General features: G+C 39.8%; 1 protein-coding gene across 1 annotated transcript in view; it reads right to left on the bottom strand.

Moving 5' to 3' along the window:
• Positions 1 to 919: 919 nt before the first annotated feature.
• The window catches only part of CUNH12orf75 (chromosome unknown C12orf75 homolog), a 22,345-nt gene continuing 3,328 nt past the window's right edge, over positions 920 to 19,936 (bottom strand). The window contains exons 2-7 of the mRNA XM_029963399.1: positions 13,278 to 13,302; positions 6,992 to 7,027; positions 5,720 to 5,809; positions 4,898 to 4,938; positions 3,318 to 3,720; positions 920 to 2,247 (exon numbers count right to left, since the gene is read on the bottom strand). Coding sequence (XP_029819259.1) covers positions 3,713 to 3,720; positions 4,898 to 4,938; positions 5,720 to 5,809; positions 6,992 to 7,027; positions 13,278 to 13,302 — 200 coding nt within the window. The 3' untranslated portion in view covers positions 920 to 2,247; positions 3,318 to 3,712. The remainder of the gene's footprint in view (positions 2,248 to 3,317; positions 3,721 to 4,897; positions 4,939 to 5,719; positions 5,810 to 6,991; positions 7,028 to 13,277; positions 13,303 to 19,936) is intronic.

Raw genomic sequence — 19,936 nt, 5'->3', positions numbered from 1 at the left:
ACACAACTGAGAAACTGTAGTAGCAGCCCGTAATAATTGTCACTTCTGATCACCATGGGAACGGAACAGAGGTCTACTTTGCAGGAAACAGATCAGCAGTGACTCACCGACTGCTTGGGAAGCACGATTATTGAGAATTGCTAGACTTGCGTGGGTGACAGGGAATAGTGATGCCATTTCAGCCATAGTCCAATATAGCACAGACTCCTCTGCTAGACAGGCAGCATGAAATCAAGTAAATTAGTACCTTGTGTTCATTAGAGACAAATTGCACCTTTACGAATTTCTGCAGCATCAGCCTTGTTTGGACTCTTTGCTATGAAAGGATTTCATTTCTAGTGAATGAAGTCCTAACTGAGCTTACAACAGCATTTACCAGGTCTTCTGCAACCCTCTTAGCGACAGATTTAACCCTCGAGCAACACAGAGGTTTAGATCTATGTCACATCCTCTGAACTACACTAGGATGTGGATGGCACACACAGGATGGGCAGTGCCTCTGTCTGGACTAACCAGACACTGAGAAGCTGGGCCCTTACAACAAAGCTCCAGGTCCTGCATTAAGAAGAAAGCAAAATAAATGCACTGTCTTATCAGCATAATTCAAAAGAGCAGCTGTCTTTGAGGTGAAATAGTTTGTACTAGACCAAAATTTGCAATCCAAGATATTTTGATTGTTTTTCAGCTAATCACAAACTGTAGTTTCAATCCTATGCTTTCATACTCCAGAATTTTTCAAGAGTCACTTCTCAGAGTTATGTGAATTCCTGCATATTTCTGGGCTGTCAAAGAGTCTCAGATCAGATATTCTGAGATCATAAAGCCCTAATCCACTCTTTGCTGAACTATTTTCACTGGCTCCCCAGCTCTGGCTGGAGACAGAGTGACAACAGCAAAGGAAATGGTAATACAGCCCCAACATTTAAATGTCTCTTCTTCATAAATACTATATTCCTTAATAATAGCTCTGTCATTCAATGGCTTGTGTTCTGTTTTTAATTCTCACACTGAACCATCGTTTGAGTGCCTAAATATTCTCCAAAGATGCCATCAAATGCACAGCTAGAAGCTGGCATATAGGGTTTCTCCTCATAACAGAAATATCTATAGGTTGTAAGTTTTAAAAAGCAGATACACCCATTTCTCCATGAAAGATCATGTGCTTTTATTAACAAAGGCTGCTCACCAGAGAGGAGTTTTGACGAGCAGAAAATCAGTTCCCTAAGTGGGATTCAGCCAAGACAGAATACAGTGTCCTGTCAAGCAGTTTCTAGATCTTGTCCTTGGGAAAACAAGAGTCTGCAAATCAGAGACAAGGGCATGGCCCTGGCTATTTAGTTTGATGGGTACAGGCCCGCGTAGCATAAATAAATGTGTATCTATTTTAGAGACTCCAGTCCATGATGCTGAACATTTGTCAGTTTATCAGTAAGCTTTTGAGAGTAAATGATGCACAGGAACAAAAACATTAAGAAACCACCGTACCTCCCACACATTCAGAGGATGAAACATTAAAAGACCAATTCTGCAAAGTGCTCCAAGCTTCTCTTTAGCTCTGCACAGGAAAAACAAGCAATGACGTAAACCAAGTAAAATACCCTTTGCAACTGTCCCACCACCAACTGGTGGGAGCTATTCATTAGCAATCACCTCTTTCTTTCCTCTGCCCACACATGGGGGTTCGGATGTCAGTAGCAGAACAAGTGATGTTCGAGTTCAGCCCTGTCCACCTTTTTGATGATTCTTCCCAGCAACTGAAGGATAGAAGTGGACAAACAACGGGGTTGATTACTGGCATCTGTTGTTGGCTTTTCGAGCACTAGCTGAACGATGATGTATCCTGGGACGACTGGTGTTTTTTCTGCTTTGGGAAAGGCAATCGTGATCAGGTCAGGCGTGGGCCTAATTGCTTTGTACTAAATTAACTTGTGCTGTGCAAACCATTTAGACCATTTGTGGAACACGTGAAATGGAAACTATACCCTTATACTACGGTAAGCAGGTGAGAAGCAAGCCTGCATGTTTATTACTCAGTGCTACTTGAGTTCTCATCAGCTTGGCTTGCAAGAACAAGACTCAGCAGATAAAATCAACAGACATTCATTCACACTGAGATATTTTAACACCGCATCTTAATCTTCAAGCTTATTTCATCTTGATTTGAGGTCGAAGGGGTCAAGAATGAGATGCATATTTGTCTTCAGGAGCTGGAAGCCTGAAATCGTTGATAACCCAAGTAGCAGATTTCTAGAGAATAGCAATAAATAATGTCATAAATACTTAAAAAATGGAAAAGCAAGGAATATTTTTAAATATCTCTTTTTGCAAGCCTCACATCAAACTACCTCTATTTAAAAGTCAAAGCTGCAAGTTACTGGATATTATAGTCAAACCTTGTTCATTGGTCATGACAGGTATCAGTTAAATGGGCAGGAATTTCATGGTTCACAGTGGTTTACTTCTTCATGTCCAAATTTTCCAGTTGGCTCTTTTTCTTTTAATTTTAAAAGTGGTCATTGATCTACAGTAATACATTAATGTGGTATGAGTTGGGCTTTTTTGTTTATTTGTTTGTTTAAAGTGTATGGTATATCATGTCTCATTAAAAAATTTTACTAAAGAACTATGCAAAAGGCTTTAATAATTTAAATACTTGTTCAGCCATATGGAAATGTACAATCTGTTTTATGTTAACTGGAAAACTTACAGTTGCTATTAACTTAATGAACTTTAAAACCTCAAAAATTTGCTAAAGTAATAATAACACTCATTCTGTTTCAATTTGCCATACTGGAGATGCTTATGGATGAGTCAGGGATACAAAAATCCAATAGTGAGCAAAAATCCTCTGAAATTCAGGAGGATACAGCACTGGAGTTTAGTCCTGCCACCTCTGAAAATATTATCACTTCATCCTTATGCAAGGACTTGTCTTATAATACTACATGAAATAGAACACATAACATAATAATTCAGTTCATTAGTAATTTTTTTACATGCAGTGTTTTATAAAAGAGATATAGCTGAAGAAAAACATAAACAGACATGTAAATATTATGATGAAGTACATTGTTCTTATTGAAATAAATTTCCTTGAGCAATATCTTTTTAAATGGTGAAAACTAAACACTAATATTGTCTCACTGTAAAAAAGTGACAGCAGTAATTATAAAGAACCTGATGATCTTATGCTTATTTCATCCTATTCTTAAGTTTTCACAGCGTAAGTATTAAAATTTGCAATATTACCAAAAAGATGCAAACATGTGAAATATATTACTCTGAATTAAATTAACAATTAATTTACAGGAACCTACCATAGGAACTATTGAGTGGACAGTAGTGATGGTTTTCTATATAAAATCTATCAAAAATTGTTGGAGAAAATATATGAAGCGTAGCTGATAGCTGATGAAATCTGCAATATGGCCACAGAGAAATAAGTTGCAGATCATCAAAGTTAGCTCTTGTGCAGAAACATCCACCATGAGTTCACCAATTTCCTTTTTCACTGGAGAACAGGAGGAGGTTTCCATAATACAACCATCCTAGGAAACTGATGCAACGCTGTACTTTAAGCTTTACCCGTAGTTGGAACTTGCAACAGTTTAGATTTTTTGGTGCTCTAATCTCTCTTGCTCTCCAGAAGGCTACGTAAATATAAAATTCTTCAGCACAAAGACAGCTCTCTCTAAAGCACTGGCATCTGGTCTTAGCAGACTGTTAAAAAAAAAAAAAAAAAAGAAAGGAACAGATTTAGGTAGACTGGTAAAGCAATATTGGTAAAGCAATACAGGAACACTATGCATAAACCAGAGAACTAAGTTGTCACTAAAAGCTGAGAGATTTGTAGTCTATGACCTGCAGACACACATGCACATAAACTTGTGGAGCTCAGAGAACCCTTTTTAGATTTAAAGCTGATCATCTGTGTAAGACTTGAGTCAGCAGGCAAGCCCTGGTATTGCATGAATAAAGGCAAAGTGCATTTTCAACTATTCTAAATAGCAAAAAACATCAAGTGATTGATTCTACCTGACCTCAGGCATTTAACTAAAGCACCTAGACAAAGACCTAATCCAGACTCTGTTCATAAGCCACAGATGGAAAGCTGCAACCTGAAGAAGGTGCTTCAGCCTTGACCTGGTCAAGAGTGATGGTGTTAATAGCTTAGACATCTCAGCCAGGTTACTGAAATTAGCTGTGAAGACCAACTGAAGGTCTTCCTGTTTAAGACTGCTGCTAGAAGAGCCCATGGAGCTTTAACCATTCATATGATTAAAGATAACACTATATGTGTGTTCCACTCTACTAGGCCTGCGTCCAGCACTGACACCAGCCAAAACTGTTTCTGGCTCTTCACCTAAATTAGAAAAGGCTTCTGCTTCTTATGGAAATTGCTGGCAGCTTTATAATTTCCTGCTCCTCACTGGCCAGACATCAAAACAGTTCCCTATCAAAAATCGTCAATGTTTACTTAGTTCAAATTCTGAACGGAAACTTAGATTGTTTTATTTTTCTGCAGACATGAACTTATAAAGGACTTTTTTTGTTATTTATTCAAAACTCTTAAATCAGGAGCAGAGCCTATAAATCTTCAATGCCCTATTTTAGCTGGTGGAAAATGAAGCCCCCACAGATTCTCCCATAGCAAGAGGAAAGCTCCAGTACGTGACGTAGTGGGTGACACACTTTGGTCCTCAAAGTCCTCCCCAAAAGAGAGGAGATGTTTTCTAGCTGCAAATTACTCATTCCTGGAAAAAGCTTTGTCTGTGCAGATACTGGTCTAAGCACTGCTGATGTACTTCACCAGAGAGCAGTGTAGAGAGCATTGCTACCTTGTTTCTGTTCAACAAATACATGCCAAGCACATAATGTTAATTAAGACATACTGTACCTCCAGCTGTTTGCATCTTGATGTCTTTATTTCCTTCTAATCTTAATTAGAAAACAAAAGACAAAGATGGTTAAAACATTGTAACGCATCACTAATTTAGAATACCATTTAAAAAAAAAAACCTTTCAACAAAGATAGTACTGTTCCAAAACCAGCTACTATTATTTTGGTTAATAATGCTACTGTTTTTCATTTTCTTGTTTTGTAGTAAATTTTAGAAGTCAGTGACTAAACACTGTGCTGTATGCATGTGACAGCAGCATTTCGCTGTATTAAATCAAAAGAATATTACATTATTTCATAATCACATGTTTATGACTTTTCTATTAAGTACCCATAAACGTAATGCTTCTTCCCACTGTTCAAAAATATAACATGGAAAAGAAACAGTTTCTGCTGGCTTTCATGTAAGAACAGAAATAAACCTGAAAGCAAGCACTTACTAACTGTTATTACTGGAATTCACCACAATGCAAGTAAATACCTTCAAAACTAAAAATAGTGCTGAGGCCCTGCAAGTGCATCTATCACAGCTTCCTAGTCCTTACAGGGTTTTGTTTTCATTCAATTCACAGAGCACTCAGAGTGTGGAGAAGCTGTTCAGAAGACAATGTACCACACTGTCAGCATCCCCTCTAGGATCCTTCTGCAAAAGCGTGTTAAAATTAAAATAAATGGGAACAATCACTGTGACAATTACAAATAGGTCTGCTGCCTTAAGAGGTTCCAAGGCTAGCCAGTCTGTCTGAAATAATAATTGATTTTTAAAGGACATACTAGATAAAATTAACCATAGAAAGCAGGAGAAATGCAATACACAACCTTGCAATACCTTTCGGTGCAGCTTTCGTCTGACTGGGAACCATGGCAGCTGCTTCCGACGGCAGGCCAACATAGACACCTCCATAGTTCCTGGTTTAAGAAACAATTAAAGAGACATCAGAGCTTAATCATCACACTTCTCCCTATAATGTCAACATCACGCAGCAGCATCACAAAGACCATGGATGGTCAAAGAAATGAGCACTCTGCATGAGCACCCACAGAGGAGCCCTTCTTTTCCACAGACGTGGGAGAAGTGCATATTAAGTGCCACATCCTTTGCTAATATGGTGCCAAGCAAAAACCCCAAAAATCCTTGAGGCCAGCTCTTATTCTTAATTGGGATCCAAACATGTGAAAGGAGCTATTTTTTTCACTCAAAAAAATTGAGTGAAAATTTATTTATTTATCATTATATTCCAGCTGTCTTGTGACAATAAACCCCACATGCCCAACTTCTTCTAGACACTGAATATATCCAGCTGAGGACAGAGCTTATCTCATAGTGATATTTGACATTGGGACCACCAAAGCATCTCACTTCAAAAAACGCACACCAATTAAACAGCATTTTGACCTCATTAATAAATAGGATCTGCTTCCCCCTGCTTAGGGTTACACTTGCAGAAAACTGTTAGCAGGAAGAACCACAAGGGTGTTAAGCAGTTTCATAGCCCTCTCCCCTTCAAAGCCTCACAGAGCATACTGTCTGGCTCCGAGGCCTGTATGAAAAGCAGGGACTAACTGATGCAGGGAGATAAAACTCTTGAGTCCTCAAGAGCCTCCGCTGTGCCTGGAGTTACTTGCAGAGGCTCCCACTACACTACTCTGCCCCATTAGATGCCAAGTTAATCACATCTGCTTCAGCTCCTGGGGGTCTGAGTTGATTTCTAATTTGTTTGATGATAGGTTCATACTTCCTTCAACTTCCGGCCCTGCAGAGATCTCCCACAAGTGCAAATGGCATCTTCTGTGGCAGGGTCGGTGTGAAGGCAGAGGTCTCTGGCCCTTATCCAGCACTTATCCATCACCTGCTGCTGTGAGATAACCTGCTCTTTCTGCCACAAAGTTCCCATCTCTCCAACTCAATAACAGGGTGGGCAGACTTATCAATACCAGGCTCTGTGTGATATTTCCTCCTCTCTTGTCTTCTTTTTCTCTGCTTAGTTGGTGTTGGTGGGAATCAGGAAGGAAGGAAGGAAGGACCTATATCTGGTGGCAAAACTCAGTGTAGCCTGTTGCAAATAAACCCAGCCCCAGTCGAGTACCTACCTCCTTTTGTCATCATCTGATACAGATTCTTCTGCTCTGCAACATCAAAAGATACAAAGTACATTAGCAGATTGTTTCTTTCAGGTGCTCTATGGTCATCTGGAGTAGGGAAGAAGGGGGTCATTACTGACCCCAGTTTAATTCAGGTCATCCACCATTCAATAAAGTAGTCACACAGGTATAAAAAGAGTGACAATTTTCCAATCGAATGTACAGAAGAAAGAAGGGATTGAGAATAGATGCAGCTTACTTTTCATGACCCCTACCAGAGATGCCTGAAAGTAGATTTGGGAGCTGAAACAGGTAAATCAACACTTTTCCTCAATGAGTCCTCACACTGCTCCACACTTAGCAGGAGCAAGCCTGGCATCCTATTCCCCCAAAAGAGGACTGGAAGGCCCTGGGTATCCCTGCAGCAACGGGAGTGAGGATGAAGAGAGAGAAACTTTCACAGCAGCTGTGCCAAGAGCTGCTACAGGGCCTCTCTATAAAATGAAGTACTGCAATTCCTGAAGTCCGTTGTTTGCAAACCAAATCACTGGTATCAATCCCTCATAAATGGGCAATTACTTCTCTTTTATCTTCAGAATAAAATCATGGGTCAGTCTGTAGATAGACAGGGAGTCACTGAGGTTTGATGCTCCCCACTGAAATACTGTCCAGTGTAGCTGAACCAGAGCAGAGGGTAAAGTAATCAGCACTGATGTGAAGGCAAATGTAGTATGGAAAATATAAAAACATTGTTCTTACTCCCTCAGGTTATAGTGCCTGTGCTGCAGTCTCAGTCTGTGCCTCAACCTCAGTCTTTACCAAAATCACTCACCCACCTTTTATTAAATTTTTGGATTTTGAGCTCTGCTTGCATGGCTGGTATGGTTGGGGCAGCAGCTGCACTTCAGTTTGGTCTGTAACCTACCAACCTAGCAATAAAAATAGAGGCAAGATAACTTGAGTGCCTTTCAGTCCACAGACATCCTTCACTCCTTCCCTACAGCTGGGGGCAACCATGACAAATGCCCAAGGAATCATGCACTGTAGGAGCTCAGGGAGCCAAGAAATATGGCCACAGGGGTGCCTCAGGGAAGGCTGCAAAGAGTGAAGGTGCACCACGACCCAAGGAGGGCTCTGCTGTGGAAGTGCTCATGCACAGGCTGTTCATCCAGGTATTCTCACTTGAATATTCCCATTAAGGAATTAATTGCCTGGACCATGGGAGCAAAGCAAAGTTACTCCCCTATCATGAGCCGATCCATGCATTTCTGATCTGCTCCCAGGCAATAAAACTGAGAGCTGGCCTTTACCCAGCATTAAGGCTAAATCCATACTGTAGGCATTTCTGAACTATGATCTTGAACAATAATATACAATTTTCTTAATTTATTTATCCTAAAAGGTTCACGTGCCTACTGTTTAATCGTTGGGGCTGTATGCCCCTATGGACCCATGAGGTCGAAGGGATTTTGGTCTGAAGTGCAGGGAGCTCATAGCAAGATGAAGTCTTAAATGCAAGAAAACACCCTTAAAACTCACTCAGCACTCTTCTGTGAGAGTAGCAAATGCCTTAAAAATACTGCTACAAGGTGGAAATCTTCTTACATCTATTTTCTTTCTAAGTGGCAGAACATTAACGACTATCTTTTTTGCATCAGCACAGTGAATAAGGGTACACAGGTCTTTTTAATAGTAGAGGTTTCAGGTAAATCTAATTATGCTGCCATTTTGCTAAATTATATTCGTGCAAGGCATAGCACTGGGCATCCTCATCTGCTGTCTTTGTCTACATCTCACCACTCAAGAGAGACTGAACAATAAACTCATCATTCTCTGGCCCTCCTGTCATTCTTCCCTGGAAGAGCTAGTGCCATTTCAGAAGGCATCTCACATCTCCTGTGACCCCACGAGGTAGCCTAAGTCACCATAGAGTCCTCACACACACAGCCAGAAGAATGCAGAGACAACTTTCCTTGAAGGCTGTGAAACTGCTCTGTCCTACCATGGTCCAGTTTCTCCTGAAGAAAATGGAAAGCATGTGTATATTAATGGGTAGAAATGAGGATGTATTTTTAGGTTAAAAAAAAAACAAATAAACAAGCAAATACTACTTCAAGGAAGGGATTTTGAGTGCCAAAAGATCACAATTATTTCTGTTGAACCAACTGAATGTGTCACAGGATTGATTTTCTCATACAGCTGGGAACATTTTCTATAATCCAGATTAACTACTGTCCAGGGAAAAGAATCCTTTAAAAGCACTGACAACTTCATACACAATTCCTCTAAAATAGAGTTGTAAGAATAATAATCAATATTGTCCAACAGGAAATTAATGTTTTAAAAAAAATTCTACAAGGCAACAGGGCTATTTTCTTCTGTTCTAGAAATGTTTTGTAATGGGGTATCACTGACCATGATTGTCAATCTCTCACCAAAACAAATTATCCAGGTCTGTGATTTAAAAGACAGAGTTTTTTAAACAGTTTGCTTTCTTCCTTTCCTCTTAATAGCTATAAATCAAAGTCTATTTTTGCAATACCTTTTCCTTCAAATGTGCAACAGCAAAAATTATGTGGGTTTGTACAGACCATAGCTCTTGGGCTGGGTAATGATCGGGTGCAAACTGTTGTAGTCCTGCCAGGAAAGAGGAGGTGAGCAGAGACAGAAGGAATGTGGAAGTGTGAAAAGGAAAAGAAAGAAAAAATCTCTTGATGGCACTTAAGGAAGAAATCATTTTCCACACCTTTCTGGGGACTCCTTTCCAAGCAGCATGAGAAGGAGTGCTGCTCCAGTTTATTTATGACACATATTCACACACCTCTTGTCTTCACACACTGTGGCTCAAGGACCTGTCTCGAAAGGAGCCAACTAATTTCACATGTTCAAATGTCTGCTGAGCCACTGCTTCTGTGCCCAGGCTGGGTGAACACAGGTGGCTCCGGGGAACAGAGCTACAATGGCAACACTCGACCACATGGAAAAGAGAATGGGAAGAAGCTCCCTTAGTTTTGGCTGTGTTCCCATTGCCACATCTACTGGACTCACAGAGAGCGTATAGGATATGGAATTCTAACCGTTCTCCAGGGAGAGCAAGCTAGGATAAGCTTTTCCACACCAGGAACAGACAGCAAAAGGAACTTAATAGTCCAATGTGCTTCATGCTGATCTGCTACTGTATTGCTGCCTCTTCCCTCAGATGTTGTTGACTTGTTCTGCAGAGGAACCAAGAGCACAGTTTTCAGCAGGTAGTGTGGGCAGAGTCCTGTAGCCAGATTTAACAGCAAATCCACACAACGGCATTGTATTTTTGGCTGAATAAGTATTTCTTTTGGTAGGGTTTTGTCTACCCCAAGAGGCTTCCTGTCACCCAAAGTCTGAAAACCACGCTTGGTTCAACTGTCAGCTTTTACATTCATCAATCCTATGTCCACTTGATGGTAAAAGAAGCTGCCATTTCTCACCCAATATTTTAAATATCAAATGACAGGTATTCATGTTAATTCATTCCATCCATATTCTTCTTACCTCAGTTTTATGGCTCTGTTTGTGCTGAGCATTATACAGACTCTTTCTAGCTATGCTCAGTAGTCCCACCAGCAATGATTCACTAAACTTTGCACAAGTGACAGACAACTACTCCTAAGATTCTCATTGTTTCTTGGGAAAAAGGGCCTGTCATTTGTATTTGATAGATTTCCTCCAAATATTTTGAAACAAGCTTGAACTTCTGTGTCCTTTTCTTCCTACTGTTACTAATCTTCCCTTAGACTTACCCACACTCTGAATACCACAGGCATTGCAATACTTTCTGGCGTATACTTTACCCTGGCTATATCTGAGCTCTTCCAGTTAGCAGCAATGTACTTTTCCTTATTAGTGGGGCAGGAGCACAGGCTGAAGCTGGATGACAGATTCTGGGTTGGAGCACGCAGTGGAAACACATTCTCAGACTCTATGTCCTTCTTGTCGCCACACAGCCCTCAGCCTCGCAGAACTTTCCATATGAAGATCATATCATCATCCCCATCCTATTGGTGGAGAAACTCAAGGCCCAGAGGGCAAAGCAGCTTCCCCACAGTCACTCAGGACAGCTCAGAGCAGGATCCAGCCCTCCCACCTTCCACCTGGCTGCTCACTCCAAGAGACACTGGTGCCTTGGCAATGAGTCACAGTCATGAAATGAGAAATCTCTTAACTAGATTCTGTGTCAAAAAGCATGCTGTAAGTAAGGACACACCTAAATGCCTTTCTGAATCGGAATCGATATGACTGAAATTCGATGGCAAAAAACAATAAGTTTTTTTAAAGAGAAACTTTTCATTTTTAGCTGATGACAGTAAAAAGATGTAAAATAAAACCTTTTGTGGATCTATAATGTTAGTTAATATACATCTGCTTGGTCATTACTATGAAACCAAAATCATTTTTTTGGTATTTTTCTTCCTTCACAAAAATCTGCTGTTAAATATTAGAATGACTAATTTAAGGCTTTTGGGTCATCACTACCATTCCTGATTAGCAAATCTGTGTTTCTAATGTCTGACAAGAAGGTTCAACCACGCTATTACTCACATGGGTTGTTGGCTGGCTCTACTAATCTTAATCTGAATGATAACCCTGAGATTAGCTCAGTTGCTTAGAGCATGTTGCTGATAACCAAGGTTGTGGGTTCAACTCCTGTATGGGCCAGCTACTTGAGTTGGGCTTTGATAATCCACATGGGTCCCTTCCAACTCAGAATACTCTGTGAAATTTCTGAGTTCTGAGAGTAATGGCTCCAGGACTGACCCTTTCACTTTGCTGAAAACTGCACTAGTAATTATTTTTTTTCTAAGTTATCTCAATACTAATTTGAAGCATGACAGATGATCTCACACTAATAAGTAGGATGCTCTCATTTTAACCCTGGAGCCTGGCCCTATAAACGCTTACACACATAAAAACACAGTTCTCTATATCCCTATACCTTAAAAACACAGAAACATGCCAACTAAATTCATAATTTAACAGTGCTTGTGATTTCGAAATTTAAAACTATAGATAGCAAAGAGAGAGATGCAGTTCTAAGTCAGTCCTTAAATCATCCAACTTGAACAATAAAAAAGGCCCTAATATAAATTAAATTAGTAGATTTATATATTTAGAAGTGCTGAGGGCATGGATGGTGCAGGCTGCACCAAGAAGATGCTCCTCACAAGACTGCCTTCTGTAATTTATTTATTGTCTGGTGCTGCAAACCCAGAAAACAGACTGCATAGGTAACACAGATCTCAAGAGGATCTCTGACAACAGTGTTCACCAGCCAAGTGACACCCATTGTTAGTTCTCTGCCATGCTCTCTAATAGCAAGGATAAGCCTGTTGTTAAGCTCTTCTCTCCACTTGTTTATCTGACTCAACAGCCCTCATTTCTACACCAGGATTCCTCTGTCTAATTAGAGTACTTATTCTAAGTGAAGTAAATAAAACAGAAGAATGTTCCTATTGCATAATCTTTCCCAGGTCCCTCAGTTGCAAACTCTAGTGGAAAATACTAATTATATGAAAGAGAACGCAAGACCTCGGGAGGAGTTCTTTAATGTTTCCTTTGATAGAAAAATAAATTTATGGCTGAATAAAGCTGTTCCTGTATGGTTCTGCATCAGCAAATGAAAAATGGGCTGAGAAAAGTTGATTTTTCACTGCTGCCTTTCTGAAAACCTGAAGTTGGCACGAGGCAATAGGACAATAAAGATCAGACCTTGCACATTTAGAGAAAAACAGGATGGGTAGGGCTCCCTCTGCTACCCAGTGTCAAGAGGATAGATACTATCTTTAATACAGAGAACATCTAGAGAAGGTGGGTACTTTGAAAAGGAAATTGGATGGGTTACTGGGTCTCATGCAGAAAGGGGAAATTTGTCTCAGTAGCCCTTTAAATCTCTCACTGGGTCTGGTGGAAATTCCTGTGGTTGCTTCACACGATTACAAGGCCTTGGGAAAAAGGTGTACTGGCACATGATGGGGAAAAGCAGTCTGAAGCAACCACCTTGCTAAACAACTATCTCAACAGAAGCAGACAAAAGACACTTTTTTTAGAGAAATAACAAGGGAAGAAATCAGTGGAAACGTAAACAAGACAAGGAGTTGTTTTGCAGAGATGGAAGCTGTCACTAAAGACAGTAAACATCTGGTTGTGTTGATTATATGTTAGGAGCCAGATGAATCATGTATGACTAAAGTATAAGGCTAGTAGGACTGAAAATAAATCCAGGGTAACATACTTGAAAGAGAAGAGTAGAGTAAGTACTTACACATCTTTAGTAGTCCCTGTAGCACCTAGGAAAAAAAAAAAGTACATGTTTACCAGATAATGGCATAATCCTCTAAAGCAAGCAACAGCACAGTAAGCATTTCTTTTTGTCTTAAACAATGCAGAAAGAGCAACAGAACTTTGCTAGTGTCAAAGAGTACATTTCTCATGATTGTTCAGTTTATCCTTAATGTTTATCCATACTATCCCTTAAGTCTATCATGCTTAGATCTCAGTGTGTGAAAATTATCCTGCAGTGGACCAGTGCTCAGGTACAGTCACTCAAGATGAGAGCAACATAAGACAAAACTAATCTTTCTGAATTTTATATGCTTTGCTTTGCTCAGTCTTCTGGTGGTTTGGTCTGCTACAAAGTTGACACAATTAACCAAGTGGTTACTCCCAAATGCCTCTTATTCTGCCATTTGTAGAGTTGGCACTACACGTGTAAAATGATGCTTTGTTCTTCCTGCCAGATAAACAGAGTTTTATAAAACAACCAGGCAGAACTACTATAAACGCTGGGACACAATCCATCCAAAGCCCTAGATATCTAAAGAGATCAACCATCCCTTAATCCATCTTGCTATTTAACAAAAAAACAAAAAAACAAAACCCAAAAAAACAACAAAAAAACCCCCACAAAACAAAACAAAAAAACCCAAACCCAAAACAACAACAACAACAAAAAAACCCCAAACAAACCAAAAAAAAAGAAAAGCTACCACATGGCTGCCTGGTCTCAGTAAGTGATCTTTTTTTTTTTTGGTAGCTCAGATGCTTCTTGCTGGGAGAGAAACATTCACTGAAGCACAAACTCTTTCCTGTTCCTCCCAAGTCATTAATGCCATGTTGCCCTTTCTGGTATATAATTCATCTGAGTAACCAGCAAATTATCCCTTCTATTAATTACACAAGCTAGGGCAGACATCAGAAAACCCTTTCACTTCTCCTTTCCTACTTAGCAATAGGTGATCTGAGCTCACCCTGAAGAAACTCCAGTTGTCAATACAAAAGATTTTATGAGTTTTGGAAGTAAGTTGGGGTTTTTTTCAGCCACGGTACTTCATTTCTTGAAACACTTTTATTTTTCCTGGGCTGAAAAATATACATAAATAGCAAACATCTTTTGTCTCTCTGATGTGTAAGGGTATGTCTTCTGCATTCTTATTTTAAAAGGAAAGAAGAAGAAGCAGTCCTGCAAGGCTTTCCTGCTCTGTCTACCTGAATGGATTGTTTGAATGGCAGGAAACATCGCCTTTTACAGCTGACTCCTGAACATAATATCATTCTCATTTCCTATGACTTGACTATCCCTTCTTTTCCCAGTAACAACATAGACTAGACTTGTATAAGACTGTACACATTTCTTCCCTTAGTCTTGCTTCTAGAGTCAGCAAAATCTCAGTACAGCTACATGTATCAGCAGAAACTCTTAATTAATTTGGAGAGAGTATCTCTATTCACAATGAGCTCAGGCCCTTGCTTTAAAACTTTATTCTACCAGGCAGCCTTCTGAGACTTTTTGGCTTTACAGGCACGTCTATAAAGCACTACATGGAAACCTTTCAAATCAATTGTGTCCAGGTGGAAAGTTGGCCTTGCAATGCTCCATGTAAGCTCAATCTCAGCTGATGCAGGGAGGCATTTTCTGCTACCAGGGCTACTTCATCTAGAGTCAGCTCAGCTATGTACCTTCAGGGCACCCCTCTGCACATCTAGACAGAGCCTTGGCATCAGCAACACTTCAGACAATATGGGTTTTGAGAAGCCTAACTCCATAGCTGGAGCTAGCAGGATTTTTAATTTTTTCCAGAAGAAGCTATTCCTGTGCTGTGCCTGTTCTGCACCAGAACCATGACTTTCTTATTTTCTTAATCTAAGCTCACTGCATTAAACTCAGTTTCTCCAAAAAAGTTCATAGTCCTTTGCCAAGACTTTTCCAAGTCTAAAGTCTCAGCACTTAGATCCCCACTTGAAAAACTAATGTCTTCCTTGCAGGAAGTATACCAAAAGTGTTCAGTACACAAACTGAAACCTTAAGGTGAGTGAGAAGAACTGTGTGCCTACAGTACTGCTACATTTCCCAGAGGCGATACTCAAGTTCCAGTCAGTCACCACGCACTGCCCATGCCCAATGCCATGCCCATGTTCAGTGCCATACCTGTCTTCAGTGCATTACAGTAACATACATTCTCACTCTGGGGACAGCAGATGTCACTCAGACCCATCAACCTGGGCTTTGGATAGACCTATACAGTTATGAACCTGCGTTCGGAAATGTGCCACTTGCATTCGCACGTGGCAGCATTTGCTTCCTTTGAACGTGAGTGAGGGGACCACTGCTGAAAACAATCACTGCAGCATTTTGAAATGCACTTCACACGAAAACACCGAGAACCAAGTACAATAAAAACAAACCCACTTTTAAGAGATCACTTTTACATATAATAAGAAATACATTGTTTTCTACTTTTTTATAAGCACAACAAAACAGGTTATCCTCACTTTCATTGACGGGATTCCATTGATTTCAGAGGTGTTATTTCTCATTTTCACTAGCAAAAGTGAAACAAGTGTTTGGTTCAAATTCACTCAAATACCACTGAAGTGATTGACTATACATTTGAAAGTATTTCCAGTTCAGAAAAGAGTTTTCTTCCTGCAAGAGTTCTGAGCTTGCAAATGAACATAATTTTATGGAGGCGGCCCATAAAAAAATATCTGTGTAAAAACTTAAAGGTTTTCTTCACTAAGGAGCCTGAACACTACTTATACACAGATATTACTTCACAAGGAACCAATAACATCTCAGTTTATACAGACATGTTTGTTTATAAAGTTCAATCTGTTCGCCCTCACCCCGTTACTTCACTGACATATTTGTCTAACTCTTGCATGTTTAGTGAGCAACACATAATTTTATAGCTACTCAGGTTCCTTCTGCCAGAAGTTCAGCCAAAGAATCTTGTTTACTATCAATCCACAAACACTGTATAGCTGTTCCACAGCAGCAGGACTCAGTGCTCTCAGAGACATGTTTTAGATATATGACTTGAGAAAAGCCTCACATATTTGAAAGCCTGTCCATTTTTTCCCACTGTATCAGCTTGGCCTAAAAAAAGGCAGTGCTTGACCCTACAAACCTTGTCTTGATAGGCTTTTGTTCATTTGGTTTCCCAAAACCTGCCTAACCTCAGCAACAGATTGAAGAGCAGCCAGGAAGCTGCATCTACAAAAAAATAGGCAGTACTGAACTGTCCTCAACGACCTCTCTGCTCACACCATCTACACAGCAGGACCGTGGATGCATTTTGGAATTTTAGAGCTGCAGAAGGAGGAGTACAGCCTGCAGAATAAACAAGGCCCATTCAGCCACGTATTGCTCTAAGCCCAAGTGATTACAGAAGAAAAACACTCTGCCTAGAGTAGTAGAGCTGTGATCCCTCAAAAGACCCCACAGTATTTAAACAGTCACAAATCAAGAAGAACAAGAAGGTATTCCAAAGCATCTTCCATTTGGTGAGAGAGAGTTCTGAACTTTCAGAACAACAGCAGCTGCTGTTTGTGACACTGCGGGATTTCAGTAAATGCAGGCCAAGTGCAAAAGGTGGTTGAAAGACATTGACAGCCACAGATGATATTCCTCTGGGCTGAGAAACGCATCATGAATGGAGGTGAAAGAAAAAAGCTTCAGAAGAAACAAAAAGTATAAGAGGCAACCACTCATATGAAAAAAAACATGGATACAAGAAAATGCCAATATCTGACTTTAGAGCAGATTATGAAACATTTTCCCATTATTTTTTCAAATCGTTACAAAAAGCAAATAACTCCCCCTCCAAAAAAAATTACACGTACATCTATGCAACTGTTAAGATTACAAATGAATTTTCTACTGTAGGCTCTTTTCTGATATGTTCCAAAAGTCAGCAATACAGAATCAAGTCCTAACATCAATAAATTTATTCTATTTATACCCCACATTAACTCAGGACAGAATTATATCAATTTACTTCAAATTGATTACTTCAACTCATCAGGTGGGAGTTCTGTACACAGATTTGACCTGATCAATAGAATGGCAGAACAATTTCCTGGGCATTCCACCAAACTTGAAGTTAATAAATCTGTTTAAACTTCGTGTGAAAGCTATTTTTGAGCTTCTAAAACACCAGGAAATAACATGAAAGAAGGATATGTAAAGTGAGGTAACAAAACATAATGAAAATAGTAAGTTGGAAAATTAAAAAAAAACCTAAGTATAATCCATAGTTAGCACATAAACTAGCCAGGTGATTTAAGAAGGATGTGTATACATCAGTTTACTTGGATAACTGAAGTTGCCATTTCTCAATTCAGGAGCTTTTTGCCACTATCTGATGCTCTGGGAAGAACATGTAAACTCTGAGTTATGTTGGTGTTCTGGAGTACTGCACCACAGACAGAAATGTTATTCTAGATCATGTCTATTAGTTTAGATCTTACAGACCATAGGGCTGATAGCTTCTCTGATGTCATTCTAGCCATGCAACAGAAGATAATATGATTAGATGAACTATCACTATATACATCTACTTAAGAAAAATCAAGCTAGGCTACAACAGGAATTTTACCAAAGTAAGAAATGGGGACTGGCATAACACATTTAATGTATTCTGTGAAGTACACTACAATATTATCCTTAGTCTTATGATATGACAGAGTGTTACAGGTTAATTACATGTTATGTACCTGTAGCTTTGACATTACTGACTGTAGAATAGTCATAACTTTAGCACTAAAGATGTAGTCATGCTGTGCATGCCACAAAATTAATTTGCATTTACACAGTATTCATACCTTTTGGTAACATACTGAGTTGCATTTTCATTAAAAGCTCAAGGATTCAAAATAAAAATGGTACATCTTCTCCTTCCCCTACATAAAATAATTTTTATTAGACACACTTTGTAAGGAATGCTAAATAAAGCAAATAAATAGTAGACATCTGACATCTTATTTTTATTACCAGTTGTTTGTTGTTTTAAGACCATAGACTGCATGGAGTACTTTCTGACTGGCAGTTGTGAAAGTGAGAAGAGAACTGGACCTTTCAGAGCTGCATTTGCTTTGGAAAAGTCTACCAGTGCAACAGTAATAATTCCAATATACTAATGATGTGTTTTACATGGCATTATTTTTTCACGTGCACTAAGCCATTGGAGTTCTGTGGGCTATTTCTGAAGAGCATGCAAAAGGTTGCCAAAAATGCAAGTTCAAATATTTTATGAATGACAGTGTAAGTTTAACTATTGAAGGGGTCGTACCTTCAGTGAAAACACTTTATTAATCTACAAGCCAAAACCTGAAAATATCTGCCTTTAATGCAACAGGACACATTTAAACAAACTTTTTGTTCAAAATATTTTGCTAAATAACACCACTGTCAGAGTAAGTCTATTTGACACTTACCCATTTGTATCCTGGTACAAGTCCCACAGGGTGGCCAGATCAACATTAATTTAGAAACTATCACAAAGGGACTAATAATGAACTCAAAATTTTCCTCTGAACTTCTCTGAAGCTTGCACTGGTGCTTTCACCAAGGAAGCAGAAATGGGATGTGAACAAGGATCACCCCAGTGGTATGAAGCTAGACTTGTCATATACAGAAAGAACTTCCACTCACCACAATGCAGGAATCAACTAATGGGAGATAATTCCTGAGTGCAAACAGGACAGCTCCAATAAGAGCACAAAGTTCAAGCAAATTCATATAGTGCATTCTTTATGGATGAGAGAAGCCTCTGATAGATACACATGATACCTAAAACCTAATTTGCAATTGTTTAATAGAAATCAAGTAAGCAATAAAGGCAGAAAAGCCATTCTTCTGTGAGCATGAAGTGCAGAGTTTAACAGGTATACATATGTACAACTTGGAGAAGGTATCATCATTCACAGGCATGACCAAGTCAGGACTAGCACCACCCAAGGCACCACTGAAGCTCTGGATAAAGTAAGTCAAAGCAGTAAGAGATGGAGACACAGTAATTCTAACTGGTCTGGCCACTGTTTTGCTGTGTATTTGAATGACTTAATACTGGAACAGGTGGCAGTGTTTGTCAAGTGCATTTAGGATGAAAAATGATTGAGAAATGTTCATATTATAATTACATGGCAAAGGTCCACTTATCAGTTTCCATGTACTTTCCTTTTCTGCCGGGACTGGGGGGAGGAAGAGCACAACAGCACCATCTTCCCAGATCTTATCTCTTTTGAAAACAACAATGAACAAATAAGGGGGCCGGCTGGACGAAACAGCCAGCCGTACATATTAATATGCATGAAACCTCTATCATGGAATATCCTCCAACTTCTCCGACAAGCAAGGAGAAGATGTGGCACAAATTCATTTCAGAAGTGGCATTCGTGGCCTTATAGGGAAGCAAAGAGGATGGAGCTTACACCCTCAGCGGGATCCTTACGTCCAGTTCCCGGCCTGGGCTCTCTGTGCCTTGGGCAGCTCCTGTCGGAGGTGCTGATTCTAGCGACAACTGGGCACCAGAAAACCGCCGGTGCCCCCGGCAGGCCATATCATCCTCTGTCCCCTGGGCAAAGGGATCAGGCTCGGGAAAGGAAGATGCTCTTGCAAGAGGGCGGGCAGCGATACCCGCG

Source organism: Manacus vitellinus, unplaced genomic scaffold (genome assembly GCF_001715985.3).
Source record: "Manacus vitellinus isolate BGI_N305 unplaced genomic scaffold, ASM171598v3 scaffold_5_pilon, whole genome shotgun sequence".
NCBI classification, from domain to species: Eukaryota; Metazoa; Chordata; class Aves; order Passeriformes; family Pipridae; genus Manacus; species Manacus vitellinus.
Note: the sequence above shows the minus strand (reverse complement) of the source record. Positions and strands in the feature narration are given on the sequence as shown.